Source organism: Leucopleurus acutus (genome assembly GCF_964270905.1).
Source record: "Leucopleurus acutus genome assembly, chromosome: 10".
Taxonomy (NCBI): Eukaryota; Metazoa; Chordata; class Mammalia; order Artiodactyla; family Delphinidae; genus Leucopleurus; species Leucopleurus acutus.
In genome coordinates, this window is record NC_139153.1 from 85972806 (window position 1) to 85998998 (window position 26193).

At 41.7% G+C, this 26193-nt stretch overlaps 1 protein-coding gene across 1 annotated transcript in view; it reads left to right on the forward strand.

Annotated features, from left to right (window-relative positions):
* Positions 1-18430: 18430 nt before the first annotated feature.
* The window catches only part of DCDC2 (doublecortin domain containing 2), a 156310-nt gene continuing 148547 nt past the window's right edge, over positions 18431-26193 (forward strand). Inside the window, exons 1-3 of the mRNA XM_082848486.1 lie at positions 18431-18464; positions 19087-19474; positions 23807-23861. Coding sequence (XP_082704612.1) covers positions 19182-19474; positions 23807-23861 — 348 coding nt within the window. The 5' untranslated portion in view covers positions 18431-18464; positions 19087-19181. The remainder of the gene's footprint in view (positions 18465-19086; positions 19475-23806; positions 23862-26193) is intronic.

Genomic DNA, 26193 nt, shown 5'->3' on the forward strand with positions numbered 1-26193 from the left:
TAATAAGCAGATCATTGGTCTGGAGCTAAGAATATGGGTTTATCTAGGCTAGATGGATAAATGTGGGGGATTTGGTGTATAGATAATCAGTGAGGCTATAGACGTGCAGGAGATTGCCTGGGGGGCAGGGGGTGTATAATAAGGAGGGGAGAAAAGGGTCCAGATCACAGTCTCCAAGGTACACCAACAAAAACCGGAGTGATAGAGGAAGAGCCAGCAAAGGAGACTGAGGAGTGTGGGTACTTTGTCTGTTGTTAGCATGTACTGGCCTAAACAGCGGTGACCCCCAAATAAAATAGTGGAGTTACCCTGAAAGAACACTGCTTTTCACTATGGTGGCAGAGTAGTTACAGTGAGGGCCTAGAAGTTACTATAGCTCTAAATTTCACTAAGATCCATAAGGAAACAACCCATGGGTCTCCTTGATAAAAACAAATGCAGATCCCCAGGGTTGATGTGAGAGGAGGGTTCTCTGTGATGGGTTTAGGAGTCTGGCCCATCGTCCCTCTATTGTTTCCCTTGTGACTTTCTTACTGTCATCACCACCATTCTGAAGTTGAGGTTCTACTCCTTTTTAAAGTCCTAGGTTAAGCCAGAATATTTGAGTTTATCATTATATACCAAGCACTGTGCTTAAGCACTGCAAGTAGTAAACTAGAGGAAAAAAGTTGGCGCAATATTGTAGTATCATGATTATACTTTCCCACACTTATCTCAACTGCTAGGTTTCCTTAGGGCAGTAGTTTCTAACTTTTTATTTAATCACAAAAGACTCCTCGTATTATTTTGTCCCACAGGATCTATAAATTCCTACAGTATTTCATCAGATGAAATGAACTTGTATGTAGTAAGTGTCTACACACTGAGATTTTTATTTTAGTTAGTCTAAGAAATGTTCTTGTAGATAAGTGTTCAGTTGTTATTAGAGCATTTTTAAAATGTTGAAAATAGCTTTCAGACTCCTCTTATTTTCACAGAGCCTAAGGATTCAGAGATCCCAGGCTGGGGCTCCAGGTCCTAAAAGAATTGCTTTTCCTTGGTTGCCAGAGGGATGACTATGTCGCATCAATCTTTTCTCTTTTCTCCCGCTCTCAACGCACCTGTCGCTAGCAGGCATGCTTTCCTAATGAAAACATTTCAGATCCACCTGGAGTTAATTTAAAAGCTTCACTCTCCTAGTATTTCGCTAAGAGAGAAGAATAACTGAATTTATATCTCACGGTAGCTAGCAACCAAAACATCCAAATATATTTTCTATTTTGAAGAACAATGGTTAAAAGTTGTAAATATATTACATTATAAGGCGAAATATATAATCCAAAAGGATGTAGTCAGACATGAGACTGAGTTCAAAAGAATCATCCTTCCTGAATTTTTAGCTTTATTGCTGGAATTCTAACAGAATGTATGTGGCTTTGCAGTTAATAACTACTACTTTTTTTTTTTGAAATTTTAACATTGACTGTTTATTTGAAGAGACTAAGAGATCTCCCTTGCATTTAAGGTGTGATGGAAGTATTGTGGTTAAGTCGAAAAATACACAAGAGATGAATAACTACTACTTGTTAAGTTGAAGGTTTATATATTACAAATGAATGAAAAGGATGAAAGAATTCTTATACCAGGGTTTTTTTTTAACCTCAGCTCTATTGACATTTTGAACCAGATAATTTGGGGGTGAGGGCTGTCCTGTATGTTGTAGGATGTTTAGCAGCATCCCCATCCTCTGCCCCCTAGGTCCCAGTAGCACCCCTTCCCTGAGGTGTGACAATGTCTCCAGACATCACCACTCTCTCCTGGGGAGCAAAATCACTCCTGATTGAGAACTACTGTATTTTATAACAAGGAGAAGAATCCACAAAACCCCAAGACCATTTTTGCCTTTAGAAGATATATCCCTTTCGATGTTTCTAGACATATTCTTCACACGTGGTAGACAATAAAAAGTGAAAATCTAATGGTACCAGACTCCAGTAAAATACGATTTTTCCTGTTTTTATGGCTTAAATGTGTGTGCTTATTTATTTGTGTGCGTTATCCCAAACCCAAATCCCAGCTTTCAAAATCATGTTCCTGTTTACATACAGCACCTACAATGGTAAGTGGGTTTCTCTGGGGTCTGGGTCCATGACAACACCTGGTGTCTGCAAGAGATAGGTTTCCCTTGTCGGAAAATTTTCAAGGAATTTGGCCACAAGAGGGAGCACTATTCCTATGCTGGCTTATTTATTTATTAACTATTTTAATACCTGCTTGTCCCACAGAGTTCAATGATGCAGGGAATTCCTAATACAGAAATCAGAAACACTGCTAGTATACTGGTCAGGATTTTCCAGGGAACTCGAGCCAAGAGGATGAAGGAGAATTATTACGAGGAACTGGCCCACACGATGATGAAGGCTGAGAAGTCTCTTGATCTGCCATCTGCAAGCTGCAGGCCCAGCAAAGTGGGTGAGTAGTTCAGTCTGAGTCTGAGGCCTGAGAACCAAGGGAGCTGATGGTGTAAATATCAGTCTTAGGGCAGGAGAAGATGAGGCATTCCCGCTCAAACAGAAGGCAGGAAAAATAAAAAAGGTGGAGAATTCCTCTGCCTTTTTTCTAATCAGGCCCTCAGTGGATTGGATGACACCCACCCACACTGGGGAGAACAATTTACTGAATTCATTGATTCAAATGTTAATTTCATCTGGAAGCACCTTCGCGGATGCCCAGTCAAGTTGACACACAAAATCAACCATCACAACTAGTTTACCCATCGTGAATCTAACCACATCTCCGTTTTTATAATCGAAACACTTGCCACTACATTTATTTTTTTGTTACATTTTTTGAAACCCGTAGTGTAAGATAGCACCTTGTTGGGCTGTGCTCCATAGGCCTACGAGGGCTGTGCTTGCCCAGCTTCAGGATGGAAGAAAGAGCCTGGAGTGAGCAATCAGAAACATCAATGGCTTAGTGGATGGGGGAACTTACACTTCTGAAGCCAGGTCCTGGAGCAACACCAGGCGGGCAGGAGTTGGAGGTAGTCTTTCTCCTGGGGAGGGCGGGGAAAGGTTACCAGTTATAGGGGAACTGATGTCAGGTGGGCTCATTAGTTACCAGGGAAACCAGCAGAGGGGAACGCCCCTCACCGCCCCTTTGATAAGCTCTCAACAGCTGGGGCAAGTATGTAGGAAGGTCAGTCTTGTGAGTAGGGTGTAGGTGAAGCAGGCCCTGGTCGGGCGGGGAGGGTACAGAGAGCAAGAAAGCAGCCATCTTGAGTGGCCTGACCATACATACCTGTAGATGAAAGACTGCTGCACCATATAGATGGTTTAAAGAATTTGTCCGAATAAAAGTATTAGAACTAATATCCTCTCCTTTGGAGAAAACACAGGGTATATGGTGACATCTGATAACTGGTGCAGTCTCCACTTTTATGTACCAAATACAGGTGTATTGAGAAGGTGTTTAATATAAAGCAGCATTTTAGAATTCTTTTTTTTTTTTTTTTCGGTACGCGGGCCTCTCACCGTTGTGGCCTCTCCCGTTGCGGACCACAGGGTCCGGACGCGCAGGCTCAGCGTCCATGGCTCACGGGCCCAGTCGCTCCGCGGCATGTGGGATCTTCCCGGACCGGGGCACGAACCCGTGTCCCCTGCAACGGCAGGCAGACTCTCAACCACTGCACCACCAGGGAAGCCTTTAAAAATTTTTATAAAAATTTAGCAGCTGTCAAAATGTGTGTGTGAAGATTTTGGTGTGTGAAGATAATAGACCTTAATAGAAGTACATCTGTATGCTTTAAAAAATAAATGTACATGTACTTCATACTGTAATGTGCTTGAATTGGCTCCAGGCAACAGCCAAGAATGATATGGCAAATTTGGTGAAAAATTACTTTCAAGAAGTTTAGAGTGGGCGAGATAGAGTTAAATAAATAGAATAAAACCTTGTATGACATGGTATGTAATTTATTAAATTTTCCCATTTTACTCTTTTAAAAACCGAGCTTATCATATGGATATGCCAGTGTACTTTTTACACCCTCTGCCAACACAAAGGGAAGCCGTGTTCGGATATGATCATCTAGGAAGATGTTAGAAGAATTTAAGTTCACCTTTTCAGGAAGGTTGGAAATGTTCTAGACCTTCCCCAGTTTACCAGACCTGGAAGTGAAGTTTTGAAAATGATAGAGGTACGTCGATACATGTTTGTTTTTTTTTTAATCCATACATTTTTAATATAACCCTAATGCCTAAGGGAAGTTCTCATAGGATCCTGATTATAATACAGAATGGCATAATTTTAGTTTACCAGAAAGTGAAGATTTAGCTGATGGTGAGTTAGCTAAACCTCATTTTTGTTTCAACCCTTCTTATTGGGAATGTTTCTAAGCTATATTATTATTATTTTTTATACATTTATTTATTTTATTTATGGCTGCGTTGGGTCCTCGTTGCTGCGTGCGGGCTTTCTCTAGTTGTGGCGAGCAGGGGCTACTCTTCGTTGCGGTACGCGGGCTTCTCACTGCAGTGGCTTCTCTTGTTGTGGAGCACGGGCTCTAGGTGCGTGGGCTTCAGTAGTTGCAGCACGCCAGCTCAGTAGTTGTGGCTCACGGGCTCTAGAGCACAGGCTCAGTAGTTGTGGTGCACGGGCTTAGTTGCTCCGTGGCATGTGGAATCTTCTGGGACCAAGGCTCGAACCTGTGTCCCCTGCATTGGCACGAGGATTCTTAACCACTGCGTCACCAGGAAAGCCCTCTAAGCTATATTATTATTTTCTGCAACAGTAAATGAATCTTTGGTAATCTGGGTCATGATTCTAAATGTAATTTCTTACTGATTAATACCCTAGCACTAGGTTTTATACCAGGTAGACTTACTTTTGAGTTCCATAATATCTTATAATCAAAGTTGACTGATGAGAGTAAAAGGTGATGGCTGGATCCTGAAAAAGCGGCTGCCAGCTTTGCTTCCTCCTTTCCTGGGAAACTCTGATTTTGGTGGTGGAGAAATGATGGTGGCAACTAGGGCAGAGACTTGTCAGGGAAGATCCTGGGGTGGGGCATTCCAGCTGTACACGTGAAGCTGTTGGAGAGATTTATGAGTAGTGACCCTACCGACTGGAATGACACTACTTCTTCCAATCTAAGACACTTGGGATTGTTACCTTGGCTGTTAGCCTCGGGCTCTAACCCTCTCCCTTCCCTGAGGGAAGGTAAGCTGTGGGCAAGTGTTATCTTTGTCTTATGGGAAACCACCAGAAGAGAAAAACAAGAGGCCACCAGAATTGATTAGAACAACCTGCCAAATCCAAGATGGCAGAAGACCCGACCTCCAGCAGACCTTGAGCCCTGTTATATGTTCATTGTACTACATTAGCATTTATTTTATTTTTTATTTACTTTGTTTTTTATAATTTATTTATTTTTGGCTGTGTTGGGTCTTCGTTGCTGTGCACGGGCTTTCTCTAGTTGCAGTGAGCAAGGGCTACTCTTCGTTGTGGTGCATGGGCTTCTCGTTGCGGTGGCTTCTCTTATTGCAGAGCACGGCCTCCAGGCACGCGGGCTTCAGTAGTTGTAGCATGCGGGCTCAGTAGTTGTGGCTCGCAGGCTCTAGAGCACAGGCTCAGTAGTTGTGGTGCACGGACTTAGCTGCTCCGCGGCATGTAGGATCTTCCCGGACCAGGGCTCGAACCCATGTCCCCAGGGCTCGAACCCATGTCCCCTGCACTGGCAGGCAGATTCTTAACTACTGCGCCACCAGGGAAGTCTCTACATTAGCATTTTAAATGACACACCTACTGGCAGCCAAGACAGGAAGGACCATAGAAGGAAGAAACAGAGATGGCAGTCCAGTTCCAGGAAGCACCCCACCCATTCCCAGAAAACCAGTGCATAGGGCTCTCCCTCATTAACCTTACCTTTAAAAATCTTGCCGGGGACTGAGAAGTTGATTTGTGAACTAAGTTTCCACTTCCATTCTCAGCCATTGAATGGCCATTCAATAAAGCTTGTGCTGTTTTAGTCTCAGCATCAGTTTCATTATTGGCCGTGTGAATCTGAATAGGAAAAGAAACAGGAGGGCTTGGCTGGGCTAGGGCCCAAGTCAGGGTCCATAAGACCAATTCGGTAACATGATTGCAAGATGCACCGTTATTTTATGTACCCCTAACAAGGAAAAATATTAAATTCAATTAAATGATGATACAATGCTTTCTTATAACAGATTTAAAAACTTATATACTTATTGAAAGTGTTCTTTTAGACTTATTTAGACATAGGTCTTTATCACATGACATTCTTGTATATAAATGGGAAAATGTAAGCAAAATATCATGGCATTTCTAAAACTTTTTTGTTTCAATGCTAAATCATGGTATGATCTTAAAAAAATTAATCTTAAAAAAATCTTAAAAAAATTCATTTTAAAAGTCAGTTAAACCTAACATATGAGGTAACAACCATGAACATATCTCAAGTGGTGACACTGTGAACAGTACGGCCAGGTTCTTACCTGCTCACACAATACACCACCTGGTCAAGGACAAGTGTAGGACTTTGTAAGGCACATCCCGATTTCAGAGATGTAAAGGTGGTGGGAAAAAATGTGCATCTTTTATGTAATGTAAAAATAAATGTAATGTAGTTATTTGTTTCTTTTTTTCCTCTCTTCTTCCTTTTGGCTTAAGGAAGTTTCTGATATTGTTTTGTCATTTGTCTCTTTCAGATTAAATTTGAGTTAATCATGGGAAAAAGTCAGTCAGGCAGGGCTCAGGGTGTGCTGGGTTCTTTTCTTTTTTGGCTACCCTGCATGGCTTGTTGGATCTTAGTTCCCCGACCAAGGATTGAACCCGGGCCCTTAGCAATGAGAGCGCAGACTCCTAACCACTGGATCGCCAGGGAATTCCCTGGGTTCTTATCAGGAAAGGTTTTACTGCATTTTAACTTATATGGTATTTAAACCTTGTCATCCACTCACATAGATGTTTTAAGAAGCGCTTTTCAAATCTGCACTCAGTATGGTTTTGCTGCACTATCTGAACATGTCATTGGGAAGTGATCAAATAGGTCATAAAACAGAGGGTTGAAAAAATGTTATATTGTGCAATCACTGAAACTTCTGTAGTTTATAATTAAGTCAGAAATCGATATATGTGAGGAGCAAACATTAGACTGTCTAGCCTTAATAATACTATCTCCTATGCTGGTCGTGGTCTTATTGACTGATAAACATTTTTTTAATTAGAATTCCCAAACTTTAAATAACATCAGTACATCATAGTTCCCTAAAGCAGCTCCCTCCATTAATCCAGAAACTGGACTGCAGTTAACCAATAACTTCTGTATTAGTGACATAATTTCCTGCAAAATTGTTACTTTGTAATGGTTAACTTCTCTCTTGGTTTGCTCACAGCAGGGGGTAGTTTTCTTTCATGGAAGTCTTCTATTTATAATAAATTCACTGTGGCTTACCACATTGGACCCGAAAACCAAACCAAACCCCCCGCCCCAGGTACTAAGGGATAATACTGTTTTACCTCAGTAATTATCAGTGACCTAAAGAAAATCCTTTAAAACACTAACTCAAAAATTGTTAGTCCAAAGTGGACATCTAAGGTTTTCACAGAAGTAAACTTTTAATGACGGTAGAGGCAGAGAACTAGCCATCGAAGCATACTTGTTGGTGTTAAAGGATAGTGATTTTCATTTTGGAATTAAAAAAAGGAAAGAAAAGAAAACTCTCTTCTGAGGTTGTGTAGAATTAAGGTCTGTGGAGAAATGTAGCCTGTTAGTAGTGTGAAGATATGAAAGAAGCCCCTGGCATGTTGGAGACAGGCCCAAGCCACATTCATTGTGTGGTTCTACTGCTCCAAATCTGAATTACAAAAGGATTAGCACAGTCTGCCAACAACAAAAAAGCAATCTCAGATAGGCATTACTCTGATTTTCACTTTAATGAAATCTGGTAACAACCTGGAGAGGCAGCGAGCCCATCAGAGACCAGAGGACCTTGAACTCTCTGGGCTGTGGGGTCTGGGGGGAGGTATCAACTGACTACTAAGCTTTGGCTTTATTTCTTTTTCATTTATTTCCTTATATTTAAAGATAAATATATTCATTTTATAAACATCACTCCTGACCTAACGTAAATAAGATAGTTATACCTACTTACTTAACGATTATGCATATAAATAGAGAACTGGGAGGTAGAAAAACAGAACTCAGTTTGGCATGGTGAGACCGTTCCAAAAGTATTGGCCAGTTTGTAGAGTCAAGTTGAAGAAGATGAGCTAACAATTTTATTAATTCAGCATCGAAGAAAGTCTTGTTGAAGGTGACACAAATAATTTTTTTTTGGCTAGGAAGGGACTTTTGTTTTTTTTTAACATCTTTATTGGAGTATAATTGCTTTACAATGTTGCATTAGTTTCTGCTTTATAACAAAGTGAATCAGCTATACGTATACATATATCCCCACATCTCCTCCCTCTTGCGTCTCCCTCCCACCCTCCCTATCCTACCCTTCTAGGTGGTCACAAAGCACCGAGCTGATCTCCCTGTGCTATGCGGCTGCTTCTCACTAGCTATCTGTTTTACATTTGGTAGTGTATATATGTCCATGCCACTCTCTCACTTCGTCCCAGCTTACCCTTCCCCCTCCCCGTGTCCTCAAGTCCATTCTCTATGTCTGCGTCTTTATTTCTGTCCTGCCCCTAGGTTCTTCAGAACCATATATATATATATATTTTTTTTTTTTTAGATTCCATATATGTGTGTTAGCATTTGGTATTTGTTTTTCTCTTTCTGACTTCCTTCACTCTGTATGACAGACTCTAGGTCCATCCACCTCACTACAAATAATTCAATTTTGTTTCCTTTTATGACTAGGTAATATTCCATTGTATATATGTGCCACACCCTCTTTATCCATTCATCTGTCGATGGACACTTTGGTTGCTTCCATGTCCTGGCTATTGTAAATAGTACTGCAGTGAACATTGTGGTACATGACTCTTTCTGAATTATGGTTTGCTCAGGGTATATGCCCAGTAGTGGGATTGCTGGGTCGTATGGTAGTTCTATTTTTAGTTTTTTAAGGAACCTCCATACTGTTCTCCATGGTGGCTGTATCAATTTACATTCCCACCAATAGTGCCAGAGGGTTCTCTTTTCTCCACACCCTCTCCAGCATTTATTGTTTGTAGATTTTTTGATGATGGCCATTCTGACTGATGTGAGGTGATACCTCATTGTGGTTTTGATTTGCATTTCTCTACTGATTAGTGATGTTGAGCATCCTTTCCTGTGTTTGCTGGCAATCTGTATATCTTCTTTGGAGAAATGTCTACTTAGGTCTTCTGCGCATTTTTGGATTGGGTTGTTTGTTTATTTGATATTGAGCTGCATGGGCTGCTTGTAAATTTTGGAGATTAACCCTTTGTCAGTTGCTTCATTTGCAAATATTTTCTCCCATTCTGAGGGTTGTCTTTTGGTCTTGTTTATGGTTTCCTTTGCTGTGCAAAAGCTTTTAAGTTTCATTAGGTCCCATTTGTTTATTTTTGTTTTTATTTCCATTTCTGTAGGACCTGGGTCAAAAAGGATCTTGCTGTGATTTATGTCGTAGAGTGTTCTGCCTTTGTTTTCCTGTAAGAGTTTTATAGTGTCTGGCCTTTAATCCATTTTGAGTTTATTTTTGTGATGCAAATAATTTAATTGTAAGTGAAGGGAATGGAGAATTGCATGAAGTGTTGAAAGGATTTTGAGCTTAGGTTGCCTAGTTTTGTGAAAGTTTTTTTTTTTTTCCCCTCCCTATAGTTGGACAGTTAAATCACCATGGAGGAGAAATTGCTTTGTTTAAATAGCTTTTCTGTTTAAAGAATCAACGTGTCACAACAAACTCCTTGTAGGACAGAGTAAATTGTGTTGTATGGGGAATTACTCAAAGAAAAGTATCAACATTACATCAGTTTCCAGCAGTCCTGCAGGCAAGCCAAGTCAGCCTAGCAGCTTCCTACACCTCCCAAGCTGAGGCAGAAACCCTTTAAAAAGCCAAGCTCTTTGCTCTAGTCCTCAGTTGTCGTAAATGATCAAGTCTCAAGGGGGTTCTGGTTTTCTGTAAAATAGTGTAATACTTTGTTCTTCGGTTTCCAGAAACTATAGTGTATAAGAACAAAACAAATCGATGATACAAATGATGTATATTGCCAACAGATGCACTGAAACAAATCAAAGAGTAAGTCAATTGGTAATGACTTGACTGAAAGAATTGAAAGTCGCTATAGTTCCAGTTCTGCTGCATCCTTTACTGGTACCTCATGCCACTGAGCTAGCATTTATAGATTCTTTGAGACATTTCATGGTTAGTGTTTTTCATTCACCACCAGCTTTAAACTCAGCTTGGGTTCACTCTAAGACCTATGGGTCTATCCACTTTCCCAAAAAGGAAGTGAATGGGTATAATTAACAGATATAACTAGACGTTCTTTAGAAAAAACAATATGTAAAATAAGGAGAGTGGTGATTTGATAGAATTGGCACTACTCGAATTACAAATAATGGATGTTATGAGGTGAATTGTGTACCCCTCAAAACTTAATATGTTGAAGTCCTAAGCCCCATTCCCTCAGAATGTGCCTGTAATTGGAGATCTTTAAAGAGGTAATTATCATTAGGGTAAGTTCTAATACAATATGACAGGAAGCCTTTTAAGAAGCTGAAATTAGGGCACAGAAGGTGGAGAAAGGGCAGAATATTTACTATACTCTATAAATGAGAAATAGTGCTTTGCCCAGAGTAGGTTCTGAGCTAGTATTTGGTAATGAATGAATGAATGAATGAATGTGTGCATGCATTAGGTAGGCAGCTAAGGTCCAGGACTGGAGGTTAGAGAGTCAGAAGGGGTAGGGTCATAGGTTTGTATATAGTGACTTATTATGAAAGTGCATTTAAAGGAATTGGTAAGAAGCCAGGTAAGGGCGTGATTTCAGGCGGTATCCCACTGAGGGCCACTTCAACGTGATTCCACAGAGGAGCTCTGAAGTATACTTTATGCCTTAGAATTAACCCAACCTAAAGAAAGGGAGGAGGGCTTTCAGACTCTTGCACTGGTTAGTCACAGGGTAAGGAATCTCATTAATCATACCTCTTACAATGGGATCTATGGAAGTGGTATGTCTGTGAAGCAATCGTGAAGCAGATGTGATGCTGCATTTCAGAATCTCTGGATGAAACTCTCTAATACAGAGGCGTTTCTTATCTTTAAAAAACCCACACTGATATTTAAAATAGTTACTCTCTTGTCTTTTTCAACATCACTAGGTTCTATTAATTTTTTTGAGTATACCTCTCTCACTTTCAAGATCTCAAACCCCTATATTTTCTCAGGTCATATCAGGCCAGTGGGTAAAACTGGTCAAAATTATTAAGGCACAGCTTGGCACGTTCTTTCTTCCTATGAAGCATACATGTGCATCCCATAACTGTCCCCCTGAAACTTCCTGCAGTTACTTCGAAGAGTTCCCAGGGAGTGAGCTCTTAAGTCTGCTCAGCTTCTGCATGTTCCTCATTTCCTGCTCTACTCCTTTTGGTGCTATTTCCTGCTAAGGCCTCTACTGCTTGTGAAGCCAGGTACTGCCACCTGTGTACCGTTGCCTCTGTGAGGTGATGCTGTCTCTTGCCAGGTCCCAGTGCCATGGATGCTACGTTACAGTCCACAAGGTCCAGGGAGGCACCGCCAAGGTGACTCTGCTCCCTGCACCAGAAAGTCTCTCTTCTCCATCTCCCTTCCACATTCTATTTTACACACAGCATAAAAGAAGAGCTGTTTGTGCTCAATGCTTTATAGAATTTATAGTGAAATATGTATTTCAAATTTTGCTGATAGCCACATCCAATTCCCCGTAATGAGTACATGGGGATTGGAACCTGACAGGTGAGATGCTAAACTTCAGATTGCCCCTCTCCCACGATCTAACCTTTGTTACTGGGTTTACTTCTTTTACAGCTTTTTACTTCAGGATGAGTTTTTTTTTTTTTTTTTCCAGTGATGCCTTAGTTTTTCATAAAAACACATTCCTGGTGGGTCTAACAGTCTGGCAGACATGCTCAGACATACATGAATACTGTAGGGGACATATTGGAGACCTGAGCTAGGACAGCTTCCTTCCTTTACCCTTTTCCTCCCTCCCTCCCTCCCTTCCGCCCCTCCTTCTTCTCTCCTACTCCCTTTTCTCTCTTTTTACACACACACACAATATTCATTTGCTAGACTATATGCCAGGCACTGTTCTAAGTACTTCATATAGAGCAGTGACAGATCAGACAATGTCCCACTCTCCTGGACATCCTACAGAGTGGCAAGTGCCACAAACAAGAAACAGGACAGGGTGTTGTGACCTACAGTGACTAGGGGACACTTTACATAAGGTTATTAGGGAAGGCCTTTCTGATGAGGTAAACATTCAGCTGAGAGCTGAATGACAAGAAAGACTCAACTGTACTTAAAAACCTGGTACTTAAGCATTCCATTCAGAGAAAATGGCAGTACTTACACCTTTATTTATATTATATGTTATACTCTGCCTTAGAGAGCATCCCTTGCCCCTAAAGATGTACGAAGTGGGATTTTACACCGAACCCACCCCTGGTTGACTTGTTCCACTCGCTCAGGTATCATGTTAGGGTCTGTCTTGATGTTGGGGTCACCCACATGAGTGGCCCTGTCTCACAGGGCCCTCAGCTGGAGGGATCCTCTGTAGATCCCTCTCGGGGTACAGCCATATTCCCAACTCACCACACACTCTAATGTGGCCTCTGGGCGTATGGTTTTCAGGGTTTCTAACCTCAGCCCACAGGGAGGGGAGCTTCAGGGAAGTCCCAGCCCAGGTGCAGGATCACAGTGAGGAGAAGGCAGTGGAAGCCTGCAGCCTCCTTATTCTCAGGGAATTCCAGATTCCACATAGTTAAGCCCTAGAAGATGAAGAGTAGGGATTTCTCCAACCACCGTGGGGCATTTCTGATAGAGCAGGAGTATAAAACCTGGATTCCTTGAGATGGCTAAGGGACTCAGGAGGCTCTCGCATGCCCAAGGGGGTCAGTTTCTCCCTTTCACCTCCTCAGAGGGGAGGGACATTGGTCACCACAGGCTGGGCCTCCTCAGGCAGCCTCTCATTTCACCTGGCTTCCTCTCTGCTGGGGCTCCGCCATCCAGCCTCACTGTCCTTCACCACGGGCTCCCCCAGCAGACACAGACCTCCCATTGTCTCCTGAGCCAGGCCTGGGTCAGAGACGACTATTTGCCTTTTGGGTTCTTCCCAGGCTTATTCCTCCATATTGTCTTTGCTCATCATCCTTTCCTCATGAAGCCTCCTTTCATTTCTCCTCCATCTCTTCACTGTATCACATCCAATCAATTCTTCAAGGCCCACCTCAAGACTCACCTCCTCTGGGTGGCCCTACCCAACTGCTATTGTTCCCATGAATCTCTCCTTTGCTGAATGCCTACAAGCATCCCAATTCTTCCTCTCCCTCCCTCCCCACTTCCTCTCCCTTCCCTTCCTTCCCTCCCTCTCCCCTCTCCCTTTCTTCCTTCTCCTCCTTCCTTCTAAATAAGAATTAGCTTATTTATCCCAACTCTTTTTTGGGAAAAAAGCCTAAATTTTGAATATATAACAAAATATTTATAAGGTATATGAGGGATAGAAAATATTAACAATAATACAAAGACATGTGTGCACCACACCCTCACCCCCATCAGTCCAAGAATGAGATATTACCATTTTCCTACAATAGATCGTAATGCTCCTGCCACATCCCATCCCCTGTATTCCCCCTACCCAACCCCCAATGCCAACAGGTAACCACTGTCCTGAATGTTGTGTCTATCACTCTCCCTTACTTTTCTTTATAGTTTTACCATTTGGGATCTTTCAACAGTGAATTCTTTAGTTCTGCATGCGTTTGAATTTTATACTAGTGAAAATGTACCATATTTATTCTTCTGTGCCTTGCTTTTCTGACTCAGCATTATGTTTGTGGGTAGTCTTCCATGTTGGTACATGTGGGTGTATGCTGTTGAGTTCATTTTCACTGCTGTATATGGTGTTCTACTGTCTTATCTATTTATTTATCCATTCTATTGTTCTTCCACATTTGGATTGTCTCTTTTCTTAATATGAGAAATACTTCTACACACTTTCTTGTAGATGTCTCCTGATGCACCATGTGCAGTTTTTCTAGGGTATTTACAAAGTAGAAGAAATGCTGGTTCTAAGTGGTTGTTCTAGGTTATAGTCTCACCAGTGGTGGATGAGAGTTCCTGTTGCTTTCCATCCTCGATGACTTTGGTTTGTCATATCTTAATTTTTGCCAATCTGGGGGCAAAATCTTGGAGGTTTTAATTAGAATTTCTCTGATTTCTAATGAAGCTAAACATCTTTTCATATGTTTATTGCTAATTTAGATTTCCTCCTTTGTTCAGAGGCTGTCTGAATCTTTTGCCCATTTATTTTTATTTTTTTATTTTTTATTTTTTGCGGTATGCGGGCCTCTCACTGTTGTGGCCTCTCCCGTTGTGGAGCACAGGCTCTGGACGCGCAGGCTCAGCGGCCATGGCTCACGGGTCCAGCTGCTCCGCGGCATGTGGGATCTTCCCGGACCGGGGCACGAACCCGCGTCCCCTGCATCGGCAGGTGGACTCTTAACCACTGCGCCACCAGGGAAGCCCTCTTTTGCCCATTTAAAAAGTTGAGTTAGGGTTTTTTTCTTTACCTTTTTGGATACTGAATAGTTCATATATTCTCAGTAAGTAGTCCTTTATTGGTTATATATTTTATAAATATCACCTCCTAGTTTGTGGCTTTTTTTTTTCTGTTTTTGGTTTCTTTCTTTGAACATAAATTCTTAACTTTAATCCTTATTTATTTATGTTTTATTTTTGGCTGCGCTGTACAGCATGCAGGATCTTAGTTCCCTGACCAGGGATCGAACCCATGCCCCCTGCAGTGGAAGTACAGAGTCTCAACCACTGGACTGCCAGGGAAGTCCCCTTAATCCATATTAAATCCCAAATCATAATCATCTGATTTTCTCCCTTAATCTATAACATGCGGAATTAAATTAATGGCTCTTTCTAATGTCAAATCAACTTTGCATTCCTGGCATAAATCCAATTTAGTTATAGTATATCTTCATGGTAATTGTTTCCTAGTATTTAGCTTAGAATTTTTGCATTTATGTAATTTTCATTTTATATTGTTCTTGCAAGATTTTGGTATAAAAGTTATGCTAGCTTCTGAAAGATTTGGCATTAGACTGAAATTATAGTTCCTTAAATGTTTGGCAGAAGTCACCAGTGAAATTGCCAGTGAAGTCATTTGGGTCCTGTTAGTTGTTTTTGTTTTAATCAGATTTGGGAAGTTATTTATGTTTAAGATTATGTCCATTTCATTCTTTTTCAAGTTTATTGGCATAAAGTTGTTCATGGTATCAATCTTATTATCTTTTAAAGGTCTGTGGCATATACAGTACGTCCCACCTTTTCCTTTTTTGCCATTGTTCTTTATGCTATCATTCTTTTTTTTTTTTTTTTTCCGGTATGCGGGCCTCTCACTGTGTGGCCTCTCTTGCTGCAGAGCACAGGCTCCAGAGGCGTAGGCTCAGCGGCCATGGCTCACGGGCCCAGCCACTCTGCAGCGTGTGGGATCTTCCCAGACCGGGGCACGAACCTGTGTCCCCTGCATTGGCAGGCGGACTCTCAACCACTGCTCCACCAGGGAAGCCCTATGCTATCATTCTTTTAATTAATCTCACCAGAGTTGTGTTGATTTTATAAATCTTTTCAAAAAACCAACATTTGGCTTTGTTGATCATCTTTTCTTAATCCAGCTGTCTGTTGATGGACACTTGGGTTGCCTCTATAGCGTGGTTATTGTATACAATGCTGCTGTGAACATTGGGGGGCATGTATCTCTCGAATTAGTGTTTTTTTTAGTGTTTTGAGAAATCTCCATACTGTTTTCTCCAGTGGCTGCACCAATTTACTTTCCCACCAACAATGCACAAAGGTTCCCTTTTCTCCACATCCTCACCAACATTTGTTATTTGTGGCCTTTTTGATGATAACCATGATCAGTGTTTATCTAACTTTTCTGGCTTCTGAAATCCTTCTCCCTTTGCTGTGTTGGGATTCTGTATAACAGAGAAGAGCTCTAACACAAATTCAGCAAGCAAAAGGAGCAGAGAGAAAGACTGCAAATATATGACTATTTCTGTTGTTGTTTCTCCGCCATAGTTAAATATAGATAAGCCTGGTGCACAGGCTTCTCATTGTGGTGGCTTCTCTTGTGGAGCACGGGCTCTAGGTGCGAGGGTTTCAGTAATTGTGGCACACAGGCTCAGTAGTTGTGGCTCGCAGGCTCTAGAGCGCAGGCTCAGTAGTTGTGGCACATGGGCTTAGCTGCTCCACGGCATGTGGGATCCTCCTGGACTAGGGCTTGAACTGTGTCCCCTGCATTGGCAGGTGGATTCTTAACCACTGCGCCACCAGGGAAGCCCCGACTCAATTGTTACATTTCCAGGAATTTTAAACATTGTCATTGCATAAATATACAATTAAATAAATTACATTAAAAATAAAGATAATAACTACTCAAAACTCATCACCACCCCCATTTTACTATTATCTCTGAGGTTATATATCTATTGTGACTGAATGGTGGAAATAACATACATGCTACTGCACATCTCATGCTTTCAGTGACGTCAGATTGGAGCTGGAAATTGGCCTTGTTTGCACTACTTAAACTACCAAAGTTGGCAAGTGCTGTGAATCAAGGCTTTCCCCACCCTGCAAACCAGTAAACTTTTATCACCATATCACTGTCTAAAAGGCAAATGGATAAATGAGTCTGGGCTCAGGAGACAAATCTGGACTGGAGATAGTGTTGGGGGAGGCATCAGAATACAGATGTGGGGCTGCTTCATGGGCTGATGACAAGGCTTCACACTCAGAAGATCCTCATGCTTAGCTTATTGTTCTGTGGCCACCATCTTGAAATTCATAATTTTTGAACAAGAGGCCACATGTTTTTATTTTGTTCTAGGCTGGTATGGGTATGGATGGTAGGGAGGTTTAGGTGGTCTGGGGGTGGCTTGATTTACTGCCTTTCATCCCTCAAAACAGGTTTTCTGTCTTATTCACCTACTTGGTAGCACATCCCCACAGATATTTTCCCCATCCATTCCCTCAACCTGTGTATTCTTCACAACCAGCTCACAAAATTTCCTTCTTCTATTTTCCCTCTGTATTGTTCTCTCCTCTTTAGTCTTCTTTTGAAAACTGTTAACTTTCAAGGCATTGATGTATTAAGTAACTTTAATAATAACATTTCTGCCCCAGATTGCAATATCCCATACATTCGTCTCTCAGATTGGTATGACATGGTGGTTAAGGTGGTCCTGGAATCACAGAAAACTGGGTTTGAATTTTCCCACACGACCTGAGGTGAATTTCTTCTGTTTCTCTACGCCTCAGTTTCCTCATCTGAGGAAAGAGTATTTACCTCTGAAGGCTGTGAACATTAAATTAGATAATTAATTAAATTAGATAACCTAAAGTGCTTAACACAATGCACATGGTAAGTGTTCAATTAATGGTAGTTATTAACTACCATAATGGTAGTTTTTATTAACACTATTTTTATTCATAGATGAAGAATTAGGAACAGCCAGTAATGAAATTTGCACATGACACATAGTAGGGACGTCTTAGGAGGAACAAAGGGAACACAGGGAGAGATGAGCTGGAAGATTTCAACTTTTTAAAGAGAATTTTCCTTCCATAATATGTGTCCCACAGTAGCTTGGACAAAGCACCTCTTCACTGAAGGTCTCAAAGCTCCTCTCCCCCATCTTACCATACATCGATCCAATCTATACAAACAGCATGGATGTGGGCTCTTGGGCACCGAGAGCCACTTAGACTTCTTGAGGCAAGGTTTTCTCGGCGTAAAGCTACGCATATGGTAGGCACTTCAAAATATTAGATTTTTTTCTATGCCGCTGTATCCCCCAACTTCCAACACAGCGCCTGGCACCCAGTAGGCGTCCATTTATAGAGTGACTGCATGATAATGACTCCCAGGCTTCCCCTCCTTCCTCCCAAAACACTCACTTATCGAGTCTCTGCCGGAGGCTGCGGGCAAAGCCGGAGGGATCCAGGAGCGCGCCAGGCCTAGTGCACTGATTCCGCTCCCTGCGCGTGGCTGCAGTTGCTATGGAAACGGCGAGAAATAACAACTCCGTTCCTCCCGCGCGCCCCGGGTGACGGAGGCCCGCAGAGGCAACGGCAGCTGGAGGAACAGCGGGAGCGACGCGCGGCCGCAGCCGAGTTCACCGCGGCGCCTCTGCCCCACCCCCGCCCCGCCCGGCCCGGCCCGGCCCGGCCCGAGCCGCCCCTCCCCCAACTGGGCCTCGGGTGTCGGTAGGTACTCCGGCCGCGGGCGCCTCCCGGGATCCCACCCACTACCCCCCGCCTTGGGGCTTGATTGCCTGCCTCTGCCCTATGTGTTCAAAAGATGCCCGTGGGAGCTTCGCCGCGGGGCGGTGCAGGTCATCTGGGGAGGGGGGAGGGGTCTGGGAAACTCTCTCAATGCACTTTAGGCATTTATTTCTCCGCAAAGAAAAATCTGGGCAATTCCAGCCGGAACCCTAATTACTTTGGGAACAAACAGAAGATTGAGAGGGGAGAGAGCCAGGCGAGGAAAGAAGTTTCACCACATTTATAATTCTATAATTCGTGTGTGTGTGTGTGTGTGTGTGTGTGTGTGTGTGTGTGTGTTTTCCCACCTCCCTCCCGGGCGCACGAAGTTTGCCTGTTTCAAGCCCCCCGCGCGGCTCCTGTGCAGAGGTGGTTACACCCCGATTCTGCCGGTAGCGAGTGAAACAGGTGTCGTGCGCGCACCGCGATTGCTGATTGGCTGTGCAGACTCTGGTGAAATACTTGAACGTGTCCTGCAGCGGCAGGGTCTTCGCGGGGTGAAAGCCCGGCATACGCACTTGCTTCGCCTTTACCCGTGAGCTTGTTTGTTGCCCGTTCGTTTCAGGACGCGACCCCGCGCCGCGTGTGCCGTGAGGCCGCTGGGGCAGCGGAGGTGCCTCCCCGCTGAGAAGCGAGCTGGAGCGGCGTCCAGTGGGGAAGATGAACGGCAGCAGCGCCAGGTCCAGCCACTTGTCTCAGCCGGTCGTGAAGAGCGTGCTGGTGTACCGCAACGGGGACCCCTTCTTCGCGGGGCGCCGTTTCGTCTTCCACGAGAAGAAGGTGTCCAGCTTCGACGCCTTCCTCAGGGAGGTGACGGGCGGCGTTCAGGCGCCCTTTGGGGCCGTCAGGAACATCTACACCCCGCGGACCGGGCACCGCATCCGGAAGCTAGACCAGATCCAGACCGGGGGCAACTACGTGGCTGGGGGCCAGGAAGCCTTCAAGAAACTCAAGTGAGTCCTTCTATCCCCACCGCCCGTCATTTCAGAGGGTTCTAAGGTGGAATGGAATAACCCCCGCCTCACCCCACACCTCGGTGCGCTCAGGGGCTGTGACTGTGCGGGTTGATGCCACTCAAGGCTCCCGCTGCGGCTGGGGTCAGAGGTTGAAAGTGTGATTGGAAAAGAAAGTTCACGTACGGAGCAGTAGGAACAGACTTTAAATGTGTGTATAAGGAGTGGGAATCAAAAAAAAAAAAAGTATTCCGTGACTAGCTATTTGGAAAGAGTAACACAAATGTCATGTTAGATATTTGGCATTTTCTGTTCTGCTTTTTCTCTTTCCACTTTTGCTTGGAACCTATCATTTTATTTCATTTTAATTTTTGTTGCCGTATAGTTGATTTACAATGTTGGAACCTATCATTTGAGTTTAAATGAAGACTTCTTAAAAATCACTTGGAAGTATTGTCATCCATGAAGAAAAGTGCTTTCAACCTTTCAATTCCAAGTAGAACTGACCACACCCCACTTTGTGACCCTCCTCCCACCTCCTGCACGTTTATGTTATTTCCTTAATGCTTGGAAAAGTTTACTGGCTTGCTGTATTTGTCTACATGTCAGTCACCAGGTACTTGATGGTTAAACCTTCAAGGACAGAGGTCGTTAGTGGTGCTTATCCCCAGTTCCTGGCAGGGGGCTCACTTATTGTGGGCGTTCAGTGAATCAGCAAACTGTGCTTAGGTCTCTGAAGGGAACAAAGATAAGACAGGACTCCTTGTCTTTTGGAGTTCACAATCTAACAGGAGACAGACTACATGCACACCAGTAATTTTAATGCAAAGTACAAAAGAATGAGTGCAATTAGAAAGATAGTTACAGTTATATGGGAGTTGAGAGAAATTATTCCTTGTGGGGGTGGGTACTGTAGGACAGGTAGAATTTAATATTCCATAGGGTTTTTTTTTATAGCTTTACTGAGATATATTTCACGTAACATAAACCACAGTGGTTTTTAGTATATTCCTAGAATTTTGCCACCATCACCACAAACTAATATTAGAACATTTCCATCACTCCAAAAAGAAACCCTGTCCCTTCCCAGTTTCCCCTTCTCCCCAAGCTCTAGTAACCACTAATAAGTAGTGGTTAGTTTCTCTGTCTCTATGGATTTGTCTATTCTGGACATTTTATATACAGGCAGACCTCGGAGATACTGCAAGTTCTGATCCAGACCACTCCAATAAAGTGAATATTGCAATAAAGCAAGTCACAGGAGTTTTTTGGTTTCCCAGTGTATATGAAAGTTATGTTTACACTATGCTGTAGTCTATTATGTGTGCAATAATAACATTATGTCTAAAAAAAAGTACATGCCTTATTTTAAAAATACTTTATTGCTAAAAAATGCTAATCATCATTTGAGCCCTTAGCAAGTCATAGTAGTAACATCAAAGATCACTGATCACAGATTACCATAACAAATATAATATAATGAACAAGTGTGAAATATTGCAAGAATTACCAAAATGTGACACAGAGACATGAAGTGAGCAAATGCTGTTGGAAAAAATGGCGCTGATAGATTTGCTCCATGCAGGGTGGCCACAAACCTGATTCAATTTGTAAAAAAATGCAATATCTGTTAAGTGCAATAAAATGAGGTATGCCTGTAAAAGGAACCATACAATATATGACCTATTGTGTTTCTGTCTTCTTTCACTTAGCATAATGTTTTCAAGGCTTATCATGTTATAGTATATATCAGTACTTCATTCTTTTTATTGTTGAATAATATTCCATGATATGGCTATACCACATTGTGTTTATCTGTTAATCAGTTGATAGATATTTGGATTGCTTCACTTTTGGCTAATATGAATAATGCTGCTATGAACATTTTCATTTCTCTTTGGGTATGTACAAGTTTTCATTATTTGGGTATGTATAAGTTTTCATTTCTCTTTGGGTATATACCTAGGAGTGGAATTGCTGGATTGTATGGTAAGTCTATATTCCATAGGTATTTTCCCCCCGTAGTTTTTAATATAATATTTTAATTAAAATTCAGCTTGGGCCTCAGGATGGGAAAAAAAGCCTTTACCATAAAATCTATGCTTGTGACTTCTGATCGTGTAAAACTATTTTCCCAAGTATCACTAAAGTTATCTAATATCATCCTAGCTTGTGTAAGTTTGTTTAAATTGAGTTCTAGGAGTTCTGCTTTTTTGTTATGCCAGATGTTCTTTTTATGGGAGGTGAGGGATACATTTGGATTTAGTTTCCCTTCCCTGAAACCTCCTTTAGTATGCTTTGTCTAACTTCCTTAGAAAAGAGCCAAATGAAACTGTACTTCAAAATAACTTAGAACTTAAAGCTGAGAGTCAGGAGACTTGTGTTTGAGCTGTTTATTAGCTCTGCATCCTTGTGCAATTCACTTGACACAGCTAGTCAGTTTCCTAACGCAGAAAAGGAACATAACCATTCCTACCTCACAGTCTTGTTGTAGAAAGTAAACGGGATGGATGTGAATGTGTTTTGTAAACAACGAAGTGTTATAAATGCAAAGCATCTCTGTGTCCAGTTCCTTTCATTATATACTTCGTTAATTTTTTAAGTTAAATAGTTTTCATATGAAGCAATTTCATGAGAATGTAAATCTGCAATTCCAGACTCACTTTAATAATTCATATTCTCGTTTGTTTATTTAGTGCTACCAACTCAAAAAATAAAAGCAGGTACAGTTCCAAACCAAATAGAAAGTGCACTTCAAATCACTCTTTATATATAAGAGATTTGCATGGTTATTTCTGCTTTTAACTCACACACAAAAACCCTGAGTTTGTTATAACAGTGTCCATGGTTAATTTTCCATGCTGACAGATGAATATTTATTTGTGTTAAAATGGTAGTATCTATGGTTATAATGATAGAAGCCAAGAAGATTTAAATGCTGAATATATTTGAAGCTTTGCAGTTTTAAGTTTACATAACAAATGAAGAAACTGGCAGAACAAAAGAAAGCCCAAAAGATATTAAGGGTAATTCATGCCATGTAGACCCTAATTGATGTTGGGGAAGATAACAATGGTGGAAAAATATTTTTCAAATGAAAATGATCAACTTTGTTCTTGCGTATCTTTTACTCATGTTTCTTCTAATATTTTTGAAACGGTGATTAAACTTCAGGTAGCTATTAAACCTTTATTTTATAGCAGAGAATTCTAGAGATTGTTATTTTCCCCAGAGTTTTCCTTATGCATTTTGGGACATTGACTCTACTACATGTGGACCTGAAATCACTTTCCTGCACATGACAGTTAGAATGTTTTATTGTTATGTCAGAAATCAGTCCCTGAAGGTTTCCGAAAGACCCATTTTATTGTTAAGCGGAGGGAGAATTTTCACTGTCTTGTATAATACTGTTTATGTAAGAGAAATACATGATAATTTGCAGAGGTATGGATTAAGTAAAGCGTTCTATCCAAAAAACAACAAAATAAAACATAGCCAAAATTAATTCTAATATGAACTTTTTTGGCAACTCAACAATTATGGTAGTTGAGGTAGAGAATGTATCTATCTTTCTATGGTTATAAATTAAATCCTAGATTTATATTTAATATTAAAACATTTATTTAGCACCTTCTATGTATGAAGCACAGTGGAACGAGATCACAGTGATGGACAGATAGCTTGAAGTGGACAAAGGTATAAAGTTTTTAGGTTGTGCTTATGCTATAGCTAAAGAATGATCACTAGTTAACATATGTAGCAAATAGTAATGGAATAATAGGGGTCTCCAGAGGTTAACTAGTTTACCCATCTGTATTTTAGCCGAAGCAGTGCCTAAACCATCCATCCCACATGGCTGAGCATTCTGGATCATTAAAGTGCTCTCCCAGGAAAAAAGATTTCCCAGCTTTTCACAGTTGTTACTCTAATGCATGGGATCAGTACTACTTTCTTTGGCCTAAAGTCTGTGATTAATAGAACTAACTGTTAAGCAGCTTTATACACAAACCACTCTTTATATCAAAATTGCTATAAAAATAAGAAATACCATATATATAGTAAGTAGCTGACCATTGTGGGGAAAAATGTTCCCCAACGGAAGTATGTATTTCTAAGACTTCAATTTTATTGAAGTTTAGCATGGACATGTGTCAGCCCTGAAAGCAGTTCCTGTTATTATAATGGCTTTTAATTAGTAGCTATTGATTTTTGCTTTAGGCTTAAGTATTTCCTATGGCTAGCTTTACATTTTAATAATTTTTAAAAAGGCAATTTACATAGCTGATTCAAAAGTAATAAAAGAAGCCCTTATGGTTTTTTTTTTTCCCCCAGTTACTTGGACATAGGAGAAATCAAGAAAAGACCGATGGAAGTTGTGAATACAGAGGTAATGCAAATAATAGTAACAGTGCTGCTTTGTGTTTCTTATGTTATGTCTTAGAGATTTGGAAGACATTCTAATCGAGATAAATTGTCTAATGTATATAAACAGGACATTAGATGTTTTAAGGCAAAGATAACCCTTTCTGTGGATCATTATCAGAAACAGACCGAGTAGGTGTCCTCAGATGTGTAGGACTAGATACAACATGCTCTTATTCTCCCATTTTCTAGCTGCGTGTTCTCTGGTTGAAACCCATAGGGATTTTCCCTGTCAAGTGAGAAGAGATTCTGAGCACCGTGATACCAACCTTTGCCAAAACTACATCCCCTGTCCTGACTTGCTTCTGACAGTCCAATGTCTGAAATGGCCGGGATCACTCTGACTGGCCCTGAGGCTTTCAAAGGAGCCTGTTAAGACTTCCTGTGATATCAGGAAAACGCCTCCATATTAACTTGCATTAAAGTTCACTTGAGCGTGGTCACCAGAAGCTTGCATGAAGACTGGCAATGAGTCTTGTGACATAGATATTCATTCCACTGTGTTCCACATAGCGTCTGGATCCCTAGTGGAATCATCTCTAGTGGGTATTCTATAGGATGTATTCCTTAGTTTATGGATGAAAAAATAGATTAAAAACAAAATTAAGGCAACAGCCTTAAACATCCCAGTGAGACAGGGAAAATGATAGTTAAACCCAGATTGGGATTCTGTTCACCAGCCAGACTTGCCCTCCTCCCATTTGGACCCCACAGAGTCAAGTGCTCCCAGTGGGTGTGTCCTGCCAGTGAAGAAATGACCAACAGGAAAGGAGTTTTTCCTCATTTGTAGTGCAAAGCCCCAGGGAGACCCCTCAACTCTGGCCATTTCCTCCTATGCTGGGTTTATGCCCAACAGGAACAAATGGGTCTCTCTAGGAAAAAAAAATAAAACTACGTAAGAAAAAATTTTAATTGTGCAGTATTTTTAATAATGTGACGTTAAATTCATCATTCAAATAATTTGTGGGAAAACGTGGTAATCCCAGACATTATTTAAAATATTATTGTTTGTATTTTTGATTTTCAGTGTATGAAAAGTTGATAATTTATGAAAGTGATAAGATTTATAGCTTAACGTAGACAAAAATATAAATTTTTCAGGTGGTGCTTATGTTACAGGTAAAGAATGACTGCTAGTTAGTATCTGTAACAAGTAGTAAGAAAAGACATTAGTGTATTAGTTCTGGATATAATATTGTTTGAAGGACACACAATCGCTTGAAGTAAGCTATCAATACCTTTCTTGAAGTTAGTGACTGAAGCCAAATTTCTGCAGTAGGATTTGAAATGTGTGAATTCCAAAAAAATTATGAGTGTATATTTACTCTGGATTCCAGTGTCTTTGATGAAGACATTGGGTCTGGCAAATTGCAAGAGGTGTGCAAAAAATTTTTGGAATATACTTAAAAAAAAAAGATTGGGCTTCCCTGGTGGCGCAGTGGTTGAGAGTCCACCTGCCGATGCAGGGGACACGGGTTCGTGCCCCGGTCTGGGAGGATCCCACATGCCGCAGAGCGGCTGGGCCCGTGAGCCATGGCCGCTGAGCCTGCGCATCCGGAGCCTGTGCTCTGCAACGGGAGAGGCCACAACAGTGAGAGGCCCGCGTACTGCAAAAAAAAAAAAAAAAGATTATCCTTAACGAAAGAAGCATTCACAAGGACTCTAGTGAATTTAATTTGCTAATTGTTCTTCCGCTTTGGAGCAGTAACTATTGATTTCTCTTTACTTGGGGCCTGTGCACGGGCCACACAGACAAGGTTCTGATTTATGAATGCACGTCTTACATGTGACACATCCACCCCTTATCTCCAACTAGAAGACGGCATCTCTCCCTCTTCTAGAGCACTATCTCTCGCACTTTGCTTCTTACTGGTGATTCCTGCACCTTCTCATTTGCTCTAACTGCATGGATCCTGCTGTAGCCTTTCATTTCTTCTCAGTCCTTCCCCTCGCAGTCTTCCAAAGGGGGTCATTTTGGGGATGCAGAGCAGGTGGGAGGAGGTGGTGAGAAACTGTTCTGTTTGTCCGTGACCTTCAGCACTTTCCCTCACCCACCCAAGCCCCACTCTCCCACTTTTGTCTCCCTCAACCTTCCCTCCCAGTCTAGACAGCAGTGTATTTACTTCCCTCACTTTGCATTTCCAGTCTTTTCCTTTTCGGCCGCGCGGCGTGGCATGCAGAATCTTAGCTCCCCAACCAGGCATCAAACCTGTGCCCCTTGCAGTGGAAGTGAGGAGTCCTAACCACTGGACCAGGGAAGTCCCTTGCATTTCCAGTCTTGATCTTCAACACAGACA